This window comes from Pholcus phalangioides, unplaced genomic scaffold, assembly GCF_987345545.1.
Source record: "Pholcus phalangioides strain wild (caught in Gottingen) unplaced genomic scaffold, Ppha-v1.0 ptg000015l_1, whole genome shotgun sequence".
Lineage (NCBI taxonomy): Eukaryota > Metazoa > Arthropoda > Arachnida > Araneae > Pholcidae > Pholcus > Pholcus phalangioides.
In genome coordinates this window covers 99,995,172-100,010,505 of record NW_028301608.1, presented here as the reverse complement: position 1 = coordinate 100,010,505, position 15,334 = coordinate 99,995,172, and the positions used below count along the sequence as shown (strand labels likewise).

At 34.9% G+C, this 15,334-nt stretch overlaps 1 protein-coding gene across 1 annotated transcript; it reads left to right on the top strand.

Moving 5' to 3' along the window:
* The first annotated feature begins 2,641 nt into the window (after positions 1 to 2,641).
* Positions 2,642 to 9,208, top strand: LOC149077194 (estradiol 17-beta-dehydrogenase 2-like). Its single transcript, XM_089244938.1, has 5 exons — positions 2,642 to 2,926; positions 3,523 to 3,735; positions 4,870 to 5,052; positions 8,039 to 8,171; positions 8,619 to 9,208. Exons 1-5 carry the CDS (start codon positions 2,701 to 2,703, stop codon positions 8,971 to 8,973), a joined length of 1,110 nt encoding a protein of 369 aa, XP_089101064.1. The 5' UTR covers positions 2,642 to 2,700; the 3' UTR covers positions 8,974 to 9,208.
* The last annotated feature ends 6,126 nt before the right edge of the window (positions 9,209 to 15,334 follow it).

The following is a 15,334-nucleotide window of genomic DNA, read 5'->3' as shown; positions in this document are numbered from 1 at the left end:
TGTGACTGCAGTTTAAACCATGTCGGTGAATACCGCCCTAAAACGCGCAGAAAGTAGCCTACAAATTTATTACCTGAAAAAACGCAGACCAGAATTGAACTGATCTTAGTTTTATATCTTTTTGGAATTACTTGAAGTTATAGAAAATTACATTATACGCATTTTACTGATATTAATTTGCCTTACACAAATATCAACTGAAAAATTTTAAAACAAACCTGATAATTTAACAAAAGAATATCATTATTTATAAAATATCGTTAATATATCATGCTACATTGCTATTTTCTGTGCTATGAATTTATCAGAAACCGGTCACCAATTTCAATTAAAGAATTATAACATTTTTATGTTATAGGTGGTAGAACGTGTTCCAGTTCATTGATGTGTTTCTCATGTAATTAATCACGGTGCTGTATACTTATTAAACGAAGAATGACATTTATGAACTTCTGGTTCGAAAAGTCAATGTGAAAAAAAAGTAATGTCACTGTTTCTAAGTTGTATAATAGTCATCGAAGTGGCCTGAATTTTTTTAACAACACTATCTCCTTAAATTTAAAAATAAAGAACAACTTTGCGAATAGTATACCAGTAACAAGAGTTTTCTTCTTTAAAAGCTCTCCGGGTTCCGGGATTTTCGAGAGCTCCGTAGCTTTTGACCTTGCGGAGCTCCAAAAAAGCTGTTACGGAACCCCAGTTGGAAAGACAGGCCCGTCATTTGGGGAGGGGGGGGGGGTGGTGGTCAGGGGTGAAAATACACTAAAAATGGTATATGTGCTCATACATTGAGCACATGTTCTTTGCCCCCCCCCCCCCCCTGGAAAAAGTTGAAATGACGTTCCTGTGGAAAGCCGTGAATTAAGGCTCTTAGTGCATCCATATGAAATATAATAAATGAGAGGGTTGGGAAATTTTCCTCCAATAATTATTATTATTATTATTATATTTTTTTTTGCTGGTTTGCAAATTATTTCTTCCCCTTTATGCCACTCCGCAAGTAAGAAAAAGTAGAAAAAATTTGAAGAATATATACATCTAAATGCAGTACATACATTTACAGTAATAAAATAATGCCAGAGTGCCGTCTTAACGTATGGGTTCACCCGGACATAGCCCGGGGACCTCATGAAAATTAGATCTGTTTCAATTTTTCAAGAGTGAGCATGCCAACTTGTAGGCAGTCATTTCTAGCCAGATAGGAGATCTCAGAAAAACCACTTCGCCCGAGGATCATTATGTTTTTAAGTCGGCCCTGAATAATGTATTAATAAATAAATCAATTAAAATTTTTAAAAAGTCGAACATTGATTAGTTTTATTTCCCCCTCAAGTTTAGAATAGATTTGAGTCACCAAATATAGTTACATCGAATTATCAATTATTTTTGCTCCATTTGAAGGAAAAACTTTTTTCTCAAGGAGGATTGAGAGAACAATATTGCTTATCGTTTTTAAAAGCATTTCTATCACGCTTTCTACTTGCTGAATAATCAGATGAAAATAAATTTAGAAAACATCTGCCGTTTTTTTTCTAAGGAATTCGCACTCTTTTGATACAGAGGAATAATATCTACTTTAAGATTTTGGACGAACAATAATGGTACAATATAACTAAGATTAGTTAGTGCAACAAATGCGTGTCGTATCATGTATACATGTTTATCATTAACACGAATCAAAGATACTAAGACCTCCGTCGAAACACGCGAGTAACGTATTCAATCAACAACTGTGCAAAAACATTACTTATAATATTATAGATGAGAGAGGTGACGTTATATTTACTGTATGTTCATAAGCTTTTTTATTGATCAGGAAACTTCCTAGACTCCCAGTGACAACTACAATTATCAGAACCACGCATTTAAAGACGCTTTTCTGAGAAACGACCAAACATGTTAATCTCATGTTATGACCGGATTTGGTGCGCGGTAAAGTAGCATGCGGGATCTCACGACGCATTAGCACAAGTTCATTAAAAAAAAAAAGATTTGAAATCTTCCAACTTGAAATAAAACCCCATTGTTTTGCCATTTCAGAAGGAACCGATACGAAACCTTATGTAGACATGTTGTACTATCCCATTAAATTCGATATTCAAACATCGAGAACGTGTTTTTAAAAGAAACTGTGGTGACATGATAGTTTTCTTTTCTGATATTTTCAGCCAATAAGTAGAATTTGAAGTCTTAAAACATTTCCTCAAGCATCATTATTGTCATCAGGAATGCAACATTCAAAATAGAGAAATTTCAAAGAAAGGCATAGAATAATTTTTGTTTCTTAAGTGAATAAATAATGCGTCATTATTTAAAAATGTATATAGTATTATCGATGAATCTAACACATGGAAATCATGCTGAGAAAATTACACAAAATTTGAAAAATATTCAGATTAAGTCATATATTGTGATTGCACTCATGTATCATAAAAGAATAAATAACAAACTATACTACTTATATGCCAGTTAACCGTCAGAAACATTTGGTCTTGTTGATTGTTGAGTTAGGCAATACGCCATTATATCAATTAAAATTGTGTCATCAATGAATCTGACATGAAAATTATGTGCAGTAAATATCAACGAATTCATTAGGATTAAGTATAAGTCAGTATATACAATCGTATAATTGTAAACAGTGATGCCGATGAGAAAGCATCTTTCCTGGTATTGGAAGAAAATACTCTAGAAAGCGCGATGTTTTTCGATCTCTCAGTTCTGTCTGTGTACTTATGCGTTTGGATCGATGCTGTAACAGCGTTTTACTTGTACGCCGTGCCTCACGTACCCCATGAGGTATTCATTGCTGTTACGATCCTTTTTGTAGGTGCAGTGTTGGTATTTTCCTTATATTCGAGTTTTAGAAAAATATTCAGTGTCTGGTTTAGAATTGAAGTCACTGGAAAAGCTGTACTTATAACAGGTGAGTGGAGAAATTTGAGTAATACTAACCAGATTATGTAATGAATTACAGAGGCATTGGCATTAGTGGTTGATCTAGTGTATGTTTGAATATACGTATATGATAAATACAGTGAAATAACGTATAACAACAAATGTACATAGTAAAAAAAAGACCCATTACACTAATTTATTTTCTCAATTTTTTCTGGTAATTTGAAAAGTACAGTGCACGCGCGTTGCTTAATGGGATAACATCGGGACTTGTTATTTCTGATAACAATAACCGCTTAATAACTAAGGTACATCCGAAAGAACCTTTAAAGTCGATATGATGACCATACGTCCCGTTTTTAAACAGAACGTATGAGACCGGACGACGTTTTTCTTTTCCATATAACTGGTTGCAAAATGTTTATCATGCCATTTGGTTTTTTTCACATTTTTCAAAAACGGTATTTTTCCCCCTTTAAGCTAAAAATCCTGCATTTTTTTTTTTCTATTCAGCCCTTGTGAGGAGTTAAGTGTAACTGCCCAATGTTTTCACGAATTACAATGTTCCATAGATCCCCCGCAAGTTCCCCCCTTTTAATGCAAGTTATTCTTTACGATCGACAGGTTGTGCAAGAGGTTTTGGACATGAAATCGCTAAAAGACTCCATTCCCAAGGATTCCACGTTTTCGCTAGTTGCCGCGATATCTCGTCCGATGGTGCTAGAAAGCTCAAAGACGTTCGTTCGAAGCGTATGCATCTGATCCAGCTGGACGTCACCAAAGAAGAGAGCGTAAGAGATGCACTGGCGTACGTCAAAGTCAATCTTCGTGATTTGAGTATGTCTTTAATGAGTATTTTCTTGTTGATATTTTCAGGAAACTGGTGAATTTCTTGCTATTTTCCATATCGAGTTACACTGATGAATATATTTTCAATTCAAATGTTACGAGGCAGATCAAATATAAATGAGATTTTTTTATAATAACTTATCAAAGAAAAGAAAGATACAAAAAAATAACACATTAATTTTTTATATATAATCTCCAGTTTTTTAAATTACCATGTAACCGGAAGAGGTGAGTTGTGTCGGAATTAAATATTTTGGTGTCCTGCAGCACATTTTGTACCTAGCGATATGTGTGCGTGTTTTAGTTATCAGTCTTCAAAATCGGCATGCAGTGTATATAAATGTTGCTGCTCTGGTGCTCACTGTGTAAGGACTTTTTGAATAGGAAGTCGGCTCGCATTTGTGAATCGAAGTTGGGAACCACAGAAAACCAACTTCAGCAAACTAGATGGAATGACAAATGTTGACGTGTAAAGTAATACTCGTCCACGTGATCAAACGTGGAACACGCTTTTTTTTGTGGACGGGGGGAATTCGTGAATGAAGGGCACAATCTATCGATGGTCGCCTCAGGTTCGATCAAAAATAATTTTCCTTAACAATGCCTTGGACTTGTTTTTGAACTAGGAATTCTTTCCTGGACTGTGCACTGTGCACTGACACATTCCTGTAAATGTTTCTTGTAATGGTCCTCATTTTTCGTGTGGCTCATTTTGGACTGCATCACGTCCTGCTAAAAAATCTTGACCAATAATGCATTTGAGTTTAGGAGAATGTTTTTTTCACTCTTAGTGCACTTAACTGTGCAAAGTGCATAGAACCTTCCCAAAATTTCTGACATTTTTACGCCTTCTTCAACCAGAAAATTTTATACTAATGCCTGAACAAAGAATGTATGTGCCTCTTGCTCTATCATGTTAATACAGATAAGAGTTTCTGCAGACGAAAAAATGAGGTAAAACATTGCAAACATCCAAACCAGAGTAAACATTAGAGGACACCAACACCATACCCTCCTGGAATGAAATTCGGGTTTATATCTGATCTATTTATGTAATTGTGAATTTATCGAATGTTTGTTTTAATTCGAAAATGTATTCTTTATATTTTTCCTTCTGCGAAGAGCTTTGGGCGATAGTGAATAACGCAGGCATATACCAAGGATGTGATATCGGACTCACACCAGTGAAAGTCTTTGAAGATTCGGTAATGACAAACAGCTTGGGAGTGGTTCGAGTCACGAAAGCTTTCATGCCTCTGATAATGGAAACGAAGGGAAGAATTGTCAACATCAGTAGCTTTGCCAGTAAGTAAATGCCATTCCATCAGTGTATAGACAGATCGGCATGGTGCATTTCCGCACATAAATGGCCTGAAGTTATAGGGGAGGGAGCTGTGTCCACATGAAATTGTGCCACTGAAATAGTCTCCCCTGCATATTTGTGGTTTTGTAATTTTTTTCATTCTATGAAATATGAAAGATTGAATTTATTAGGCAATTGCAAAATAATCTAAACTTCCTGAAAAGAAAGTCACACGCTTCGAAACTTTTAACAGAAATCAACATGCAATGTTATCTCAACTTTTTTTTATTTGGTCAGGTATTTTATCAGCATCTTTGGCGGATTCAGAAATTATGTTTAGATACCTCTGGGATAAGTTCGATAAGCTCTAGATTATATATAGTATTTTCACGATTGGATTCACTCGATGAATGACAAACCAAGTGTCCGAATTGCGACTCATGTTTTTTCAACTAATTCCTCATATAGGTAACAAATATACCTATTTTCACATTGTCATTCTGGATTTACATTTTCCGTCTTCAAGGAGGAAATGTCCTTTAATGGGTAAATACATCATTATGCATATGCTAAAATATATTCACTTCAGTTTTTTTACCCTAGACCAAAACTTTGAAAAATAGAGAAGGAAAACCCCTAAATAGCAACGATTCCTACCGAGGCTTTCAGAATAGGGTGGAACAAAAAAATGAAAGTTGTACAATTGAAACGCACTATCCCTAAGAAGTTGTACATTGACTAATATATCACTTGTGAATTTTTTCAAAGTTTTTCTACTTCATCTTCATTCCCCGCAAGAGACTTGGAATTTGCAATTCTTACATTAAATTACCATATTACAGCGAAGCAGTATGTTATCTTTCATAGTAACATTGTAGGCATGCAGCAGTGAGACGGCAGTGCATTGTGCGAAGTACAGCAGACATTCCTCTTTTAAACTAACAAAACTAAAATATTTCTGCATGTGTTCAAAGAAATTAATATTCACTTATAAAAATGAATCATAATATTTTAATTTTCACAAATAAAATATATACGACTTGAATTCTAAAGTGGAAGAACATATATCGATGACTCTAGAACCAGACACTGTGTACCTTGGGCAAGTTTCTCCATTAACTCCTTCAGCGTCTAGTTTCAAAAAACCTCTTTTGACTTTTCTTAATGATGAAAACATTGATGTGTCCTAACTTACAGCGTTTGGAAGCGACGGAACCGCAGTAAATACAGGAAATTCAGGAGTTGTTATTTATTTACTAGAGGAGTTTGTAAGATCTTTGCAGCGGATGAGTGGGTCATATACCAACTTCTCTCTAACGAGCTACCACTAATGCACACGATGAATCATCTGGACGCGGACCGACAGTGAGTCCTCGTGGATTTTTCGGACCTATAGGCAAGAACTTGTCAACTGTGAGCACCTTCCAGTTGTTGACTTCAACCAATTGAGGGAAGTACATATGCTCCAATATGATTGTAGTATATTACACAAAAGTGAGAATTTTCAATAAATCTTTTTTTCTAATTAACGATTTTTTTAATTTATTTAATTTATTTATTTAATTAATTTTTTCAATTAATTCTTGTAGGACTTTTTTTCTGATCTAGGGTAAAAATTGTAGCGGATATATTTTAGCATATACATAATGATATATAAAAGTTATATATTGTATAAAAATATGTTTAAAAAGAGATACGACAAACATATTGGGGTAAATCGAGAAGCTATCCATCCTTAGATGAACCATAATTTTTTATGGGCAGTTTACTGATATTTTGCAATGATTGTGGTTTCTATTGCTCTTCTACAAATACAAATACAACGCCACAACAGGCAAATTGCCCAACGAGGTGGCTGACTTAAGAACATCATGGATCCCGGAGCCATTTTTTGGAGGCCCTACCTACTACTACTACACCACACATGCACCCCGCCCACACCCCCCCCCCTCGCGGAACCCCCCAACAAAGAAAGAAAAGAACTTATTGGATTGCTGTATTTTTGATGTAGTTTAGATACATAATCGACGTATATATTTTTTTAGCCACGCTCGGAAAAAAATATACATTCGACATCCATATTTTTATGGGCATCTTTTTTCAGCTACTTCGTTGGGCATTTTGTCTGTTGTGGCTTTTGTATATGTATTTGTATGTATTCGCCCATTAAAGGATGTTTTCTTCCTTGAAGACGAAAATGTGGCTGCAGAATGACAATGTCAAAATATATTTGTTAAAACTATAAAAAATTATTTTAAAAAGCACGAGTCAGCATTGTATTGGATTGTGTCATTTACCGAGTGAATCCAATCGTGACGAAATCGAAACCAACTCATTACAATCTAGAGCCAATTTAACTTATTTTACAGGTATCTAAACATGATATCTGAATTCATCAGGAATGTTGGTAAAATATTGCAAATCTGACGAAAAAAATGAAGTTGAGATAACATTGTATGTTGATTTCTGTTAAATATTTCAAAGCGTGGGACTTTTTCTTCAGGAAATTTAGATTATTTTGCTTTTGCCTAATAATAATAATAAATTCAGTCTTTAATATTTCATAGAATGAAAAAAATTACAAGAAACATAATTTCAATTACAAATATGCATGAAAGGCGATTTCAGTCGTAGAATTCCATGTGGATACAGCCTCCCCCCATAACTTCAGTGCCATTCATTTATGTGCGGAAATGCACAGTGAGAATCTGCCCAAATTCCTCATGTGCGAATCTCTATATATACACCATTTATTTCTCGTAATGTACACCATTTATTTCTCGTAATGTACACCATTTATTTCTCGTAATGTACACCATTTATTTCTCGTAATGTACACCATTTATTCTCTCATTTGATTCTGTACACCATTTATTTCTCGCTGTGAACAAAAAGTGTTGCAGTGTTGCAAATGTGAATTGAATGGAATACAAAGAAAACTTTTGGATCTCTCTCTATATTTCGATCTTTTTCTTTTTTTATTTGTAGGTCGGTTTTCGTATCCTCACACGGCGGCATATACCATGTCCAAGTTCGCTTTGCGAGGGTTTTCTGAAGTTCTCAGGCAAGAACTTATCGAGTGGGGCGTTAAAGTTATCGATATCGAGCTTGAACTGTTCAGGTTAGTATAATTAACACTTCAATTGTCAAGCATTGAAATTTTAAGAGGAGAAAATTTTTGAGGTGTTATATTGAGCACATATATATATATGAGGTAGTCCTAAATGCTGTTGCATGACAAAATGGCATCACATACTTAAGATGGCAACGTTGACATACGCATGCTTAAAATGTTTATAATTGCGATTCATGTATGCGATTTCTACAGTGTTTAATTGAATCACTCGCAAGCACGAAATCGGACACAAGCATTGAGCACTCCTGGTGCTTCAGGCAGCAGGACAATGATGCTCGCGAGCAACAAGCCCTTTTAGCCTCCCACCACGGATGTCTTTAGGGGCGGCACATGAGGTTTTGCACCCGGGCGGCAGGTGAGCTAGAGCCACCCTCGACTGTGTATTAATTATTATTTTTTAATGAATAAAATACATATTTTTCTTTCTTCCAGCACATCGATGGTATCTTCGAGTTATCTGAGATCACATTTGGAAGAAATGTTCAAGACACTCGATAAAGACATAATGCGCTTTTACGACGATCAGTATATCAGCATAAAGGATTTCATCGTTGATCTAATATGCAACCAGGCTGCTTCCAACATTAAACCGGTCATCGACGACGCAGAGAGTGCGATCACTTTACTTCATCCCAACTGGGTATACCAATCCACAAGAAATGTCTTCGTTCGAGTCTTTTTCAATATTTCAGTAACTTTATCGAAGCCAATGTTGGATTTTGTATTTCGATTATTTAAGCCATTCTTTGGTTTCAAATCACCAGCAAAAAAAAGCGATTTATCATAAATTCTTAATTCATAATATATAATCCATCTTAATTATAAATTCTCCATTTGTTTACTCCGTTCCGTAAACAAATGAGATTAATACATCGCTTTATATTTTTCTTTTTATTGGATCAAACAAGTAGTACCGTACATATCATATACAGGCTGTCCCAAATTGTTTGAACAACAGACAATCTCTGCAAAAATGTTCACTTTAGAAGCTTTTAATTATATAAAAAGTTTTAAAATGACGTGCCTTTTTTTTAGTCTTTTTTATTGTGATAACAACATGACAAATTAGTACAAAAACACAAAAACAGTAACAAAGAACAAAAATGCATAAACATAAATTAGGAACATTCACTCTGTGACCCCAAGGGACTAGGTTGTCCGTCTAGAAGATCTATAAAATGGTTTCCCAACCTTTTTTGTCCCATCGCCGCTTCTTCAGAATTTTTTTCTCCCAGCGCCCCCCAACGCAATCTAACCCATAGAATCCTATGCCATTCCCGTAGCTTATACCCCCCCCCCCTGGTGCATTCCACCGTCCCCCAGGGAGGCGTTAACGCCCACGTTGGGAATCACTGGTCTATAGGAATAGTCTTATTATCGGTTAGTCAAATGGCAACTGTCGTGACATTTCTAAAAAATTAGTTAATTTATGGTTGTGTTTTATGTGAAATTTATTTTACTTAATTTTTTTTTAATATTAGATAACGTAATGCAAGTTATATATACACATTTACATTTTATCTTATTAGTGTGGTCAATATTAAATACATTTTTATCAATATATTCAATCAATACATAAATCAATATATAAATTTTCAAGTATAGGTCATGCAGGCTAACCGAAGTTCCACTGCACTGTGGAACTTCCACCTCTTTCCCTCGATCATTTTTCAATCTACGCAAGATCTGAATTGATTGCCATCTATCTTTCAGAAAGGAAAACTGAAAAAAGGGGAAAAATTTTTTTCCTTCAGGTGCCCACAAACCACAGTTCAGGATGCTAGTAAAAATATTTCATGTTTTTATAAAGGGTGGTTGATGACATAAGTGTCATCCAAACCCCACCCTCCCCCTTGTCATTAAAAGTCAGCAAATCGGAAATCCCCTTCCCCCATCGATGCTGAGTAATACTTGAATGACCCCTAGCCAAAGGCAATATAGACTGTCTGACTGAATGAGTTAGATAGATTTTCTCTCAGGGTGTACTGAGTCTTTAAGACTCCCATAAGCTTCCCTGTTCGATGCTGCTCCGTACGAGCTGGATAAAGAAGTTAAGAAACTGTTTGTATGTGACAGTTGGGTGTGTGAGTGTACGTGTATAAGAGGTGTGTCAAAAAATATAATAAAATTTACAGCCTATGCTGTACTCAGAGAAGCAATGCGTACGTAATAGTGACTTATTTATCACAGAAATTTGGAATTTGTAGAGCTATGTCCGAAGGAGGTGAAGTATCACAATTCAAGAACGCATTTCATATGCAATTACAAAATCTAACTGTCGGACCATTTCCTTCAAGTTCCTGAGAGCTTGCTGAGGGTCTCTGGATGCCATAAGGATTTTTCAGCATAAGAAGCTAAGATTCCTCTTTGTGGAGCCGGAAAATCGTTACTAAAAGTATTCAAGAGTATTGGGCCAATTACTGACCCTTGAAAAATAGATGCCTTAAGTGGACGTCGAGTAGAGAGGGCGTTTTTGATACGGACCTGAAATGTCCTATCCCTGAGGTAGCTGTGAACCATATGTATAAAGTGGGAGGGAAAACGTCTAAGTGTCATAATGGAAATGAGTGTTGAGTGTTTAACCTTATCGAAGGCCTTCTGTATGTCTGAATCAAAACATGCTACATTGTCCTTGTGGATGAATGTATCTTGTATGTATTCTACAACACGGACCAGTGGACATTCGGGTTACACAAGAATGTCCGCTACGAAACGCATGTCGTTCATCTCGGATAAAGCTGTTATCCTCGAGATACAAAGATAATCTCGCCTTTAAGACTCGTTCGAAAATCTTGGAAAATCCCGGGAGAAAGCTAATCGGGCGAAAATCATTCGCAAATAGACTTATGTCCCTAGTTTTTGGAATGACTTTAACAATGGCATGTTTCAAGATAGAAGGAAAATGACAAATTTATAACATACCATTAAATATGTTTACCAATGTGGTGATAATATTAGATGGAAGTATCTTCAAAAAGATATGTTTGCAATACTACAATTACCCAGGGAAATTTTTATCTTTAAGTCTTAATGATCTCGAGGATCTCCTCACAGTCAGTGGGAGCAGCCGTCAAGATGTTATGTTGTTAGTTGTTTTGTAGAAAGTTGTTAACCACCTGTTCAAAGTGTGCTTGGTTACTATTTGGTGAAAACTGGTCTTCATATGTGTTAGGGAATGACTCCGCTATCTCTTCATCAGTGTATACAACACCATTTGTACCATCTATTCTGTTAATGTTGATGGCTCTGGACCTACAAATTCTAATTATATAGTATAAGATATACGTACGATATAATAATTATTATTATATAAGAAGATAAAGTAACTAATAGATAGATTTTATATTCTTGAATTTATTTTTTTCTAAATAAAAAAAAAAAATCTAACTTAATTGGTGAACGCCTATTGACCATTTCCCTGCACAGTCAAAATATCAGATGCACATAGTAGTATTGATAGTGTGATAGTTTTTGGTTTCTTTTCCTCCAGCGTCTCATGTTTGGAACACAAGTAAAATTGAATTTAACAGACACATAATTTTGCATTTACTGATGTGAGATTATTTTCCTGTAGATTTTTATATCCTGCAATCTTTTTTTCTAGATAAACAAAAATCTAATTCTAATCGCAAAAATCTATTATTGCCTTTTTTTTTTTTGCTTTTCTTCCTTTTTTTGCCTTTTTTTTTTGTTTTTTTAAAAAGGCAAAATAGACCTTTGCAATTTGAATGAGATTTTTTGCTTATCTTAAAAAAAAGATTGGAGGGTATAAAAATCTATAGGAAAATAATCTCATCATTAAATGCAAAATTATGTGACTGTTAAATTCATTTTTATATGGCTTGTGTTCCAAACACGAGACACTGAAGGAAAAGAAACCAAAAACTATCAATACTATTAATAGATGGCGCTGTACCTAATGCGCATCTGATATTTTCACTATTTGTGCAGGGAAATAAAATGGTCAGTCACCAATTTAGTTTTGTTTTGTTTCGTTTTTGTTTATTTAGAAAAAAATAAATTTAAGAATATAAAATCTATCTTTAGTTACCCTTACTATATAATTCAAACTTATACATGCCCTTTGACCAGTCATCTGGCCAATTAATATTTTTCCTTTTTTAAAAGTTTGATATATTTTATATAAATATATTTTCCTGATAAAAATTTTTATGAATACATTTGAAACTGACTACTCTTTCTCTCTCTCTCTCTCTCTCTCTCTCTCTCTCTCTCTCTCTCTTCATCATATTCTCAACTGTGTTTTTAAATAATCAACAAAAAATTATACTAACCGAAGTAATTACTACTTAGTTTTCAAAAATTGAAATAATCAGACTGAAAGTTGTCACGATAGCCAGGTGAGTGGTTAAATCTAATTTTTTTAGAATATCGAAGAATACAAAACCAAAAACTATCAATATTACTAATAGATGGCACTAATAGTTTTAAAAAAATCAAAACTAAAAATAGATGAAGTTCTGCAGCAAAGCGGTATCTATAAAAATTCCAATGTGGAATTCACGTCTAAATTTTGTTGGATTTTACCAATGATTTTAAATCCGAAATCAGTTAAAGCAACAAAGGGCCTGTCTCCACTAAATCAAAAGAACGAATATTTGACAGTGGAGGCGTTTTTTAAAACTTAAATACAAATAAATTTCTCTATATCACCGTACCAAAAGCTCATTATTCCACCGGATAAGCAACGAATACCGGCGACGATGACATTGAATCAGTTCATACAATACTACTAGCTTGATTAGTATCCAAAATTTATTCTCGGTGGAAACAATATTCGATCAATCGATATTGCTAACACGTCGATACGCGTATGGTTTATACGGCAATATGAATGTGTTTGCATTATATTTTTCAGTAGTGAAAAATATTCATAATAGACTTATTTTTATACCTGAATTCCTCAGATGAGTTCATCTTCATACAAACAAGAAGTTTATCATTATTTGTTCCTGCGATAGTTTATCAGATAACAAATTATCAATTAGTATTATCTTGTAGGTGAAAATTCTAAAGAATTGGGACCCCTTAACTATAGTATGTATTATATCACAAACTCTCACCCCGTAAAGCCAATCTGACCTATACTAGAATTTTGTGTTGCCAGCAAAGCAATTTAAAAACGTTTCTTATCCGGTAATTTCTTGCCCATAATCTGTGAAAATTATTAGTTAAAAAAACCCACATGAATTTCTTATTGCTGAACATAGGCTACTGCTTGTTGTATACAACTGCCGTCCTCGTCTTGAGAGTGGAAAAATATAAATTTTTCCTTGAAATAATCTGCAAAAGATTTTCCTTGAAATAGTCTTGTTATTCTGATAGGGTACTATACATAAAATTGAGTATTGGAATAAATTTCTTCGAAAATTTGTATCTTCAAATACAGTGAAAATCCGTTAAAACGAGTGATTTGTAGATGATTGTCGGAGAGCTAATATTAATGATGCAAAAAATTTTCATTTAAAGCGAGTTGAAAATTAGTAAGCTCCCGATATAACGTCAACAATACCCTCGAAAACGCTGGTTATTCCACTCACTCTTCAAAAATTAAACAAAGAATGGATTATTATTATTTATCATCACACATGCTGATTTAAGCATCATTTTGATGCACTTTAAACAAAGCATGGATACAGGAGAGTCACATTTACACCCATGGCCCCTACATGCAGGAGCGGACCTTTAGGCTGGAATCTTTAGCGAGCCCCCCCCCCAAACTAGAAATTTCACGTCCCCTGCTGTAGTGAATGATTCGCATGAAAAAACGAAAAATGATGGTATTTGTCCCGGGCTTCAGGCCACTTACGTGGTCATCTTTCACTGCCAAGTTTTTTTCAACTGGAACTTGCAGTTTGAATTCATTTCCGAATGACTATACAAATCGTGATAAAAAGACTTACCGATTAATGGGAAAATGTTAACGAGTCTAGAGAAATACGGGGTAATTGGCGAGTGAGATAATAATTCGGAATTATAACTATTATATGTTTGGTTGGTGGGTCGGCAAAGAAGTTTTAAGAATACAGAATTCCAAGAAAAAACCATTTCAGAAAATTCACTAATCTGAGCCAAATAAATTTTCTGATTAGATTGCTGATCATTCACTGATACCGGAACGAAATTATAGAAAGTCAAACTTTTTAGAATTGTGGACCGGGGGAAATAATAACGTGATCTTCACGTATTCCCAAGTGATCAGCATGATCCATCCAGGGAATTGTGTTAGTATTAGTAGACATCCATGCCCGAACCGGGATTCGAACCCTGACCTGCACAGTGAGAAGCTAGTTCCCTAACCACTCGACTGTCAGGGCGGAATAAATTTGCGGATCGGCAAAAAAATGCATAAAAAAGAGAAATAATTTACGGACCAGCAAAACATACATAAATGGGAGAGATAATTTGCCAAAAAAAATGCATAAATAAGAGGAATAATTTGCGGGCCGGAGAAAAATACACAAAAGGAAGAAATAATTTGAGGGCCGGCAAAAAAAACTAAATAAATAGAAGAGGTAATTTGCATCTGCAAAAGGTAAGAGAAATAATAATTGGCAGGCCGACAAAAAACACATAAACAGGAAAAATAATTTGCGGCCTTACAAAAAAAATACACAAACAGGAGAATCAATGTGAGGTTCGGCAAGAAATACATAAACAATATAAATAGTTTGCAGACCGGCCAAGCAAGCATTAACATTATGTAGAGGCTATATTTCATTTATTAGATCCAGTACAGTCGAATCTCGTTATAACAAGCTCCAAAGGACAGGAGAAATTAATTCGTAATGACGAAATTTCGTTATTAAGGAATTCCAGATTTTTACATCGTTCCTACGTAAACTTATCTGGGATATTGGAAAAACTTCCGTTAAGAACGAGGTTTTTCGCTATAACAGTATTTGTTAAAAAGGGTATCGACTCCATCATATAGCGGCTACATGAATTGGACGGCACGTTTCGCGGACCGACAGTCAATTTCCATTGACCTGCACCAAATTCGCTTTTAACGAGAAGCGCTTTATAACAACATTTTTTCCCGTGATTGGGAGCAGGTCCTTATAACGGGCGTTTAATGTAATACGCGAGAACGTTTTATGTGGAAGAGTTGTCTATTTTTAGTCCTA

Bases quoted from the DNA above. Each gene is read 5' to 3' on its own strand.
- LOC149077194 (XM_089244938.1), top strand. From the start codon at position 2,701: ATGTTTTTCGATCTCTCAGTTCTGTCTGTGTACTTATGCGTTTGGATC. The intron at 5,053-8,038 runs GTAAGTAAATGC...TTTTATTTGTAG, and splicing joins CAACATCAGTAGCTTTGCCA to GTCGGTTTTCGTATCCTCAC. The intron at 8,172-8,618 runs GTTAGTATAATT...TCTTTCTTCCAG, and splicing joins ATCGAGCTTGAACTGTTCAG to CACATCGATGGTATCTTCGA.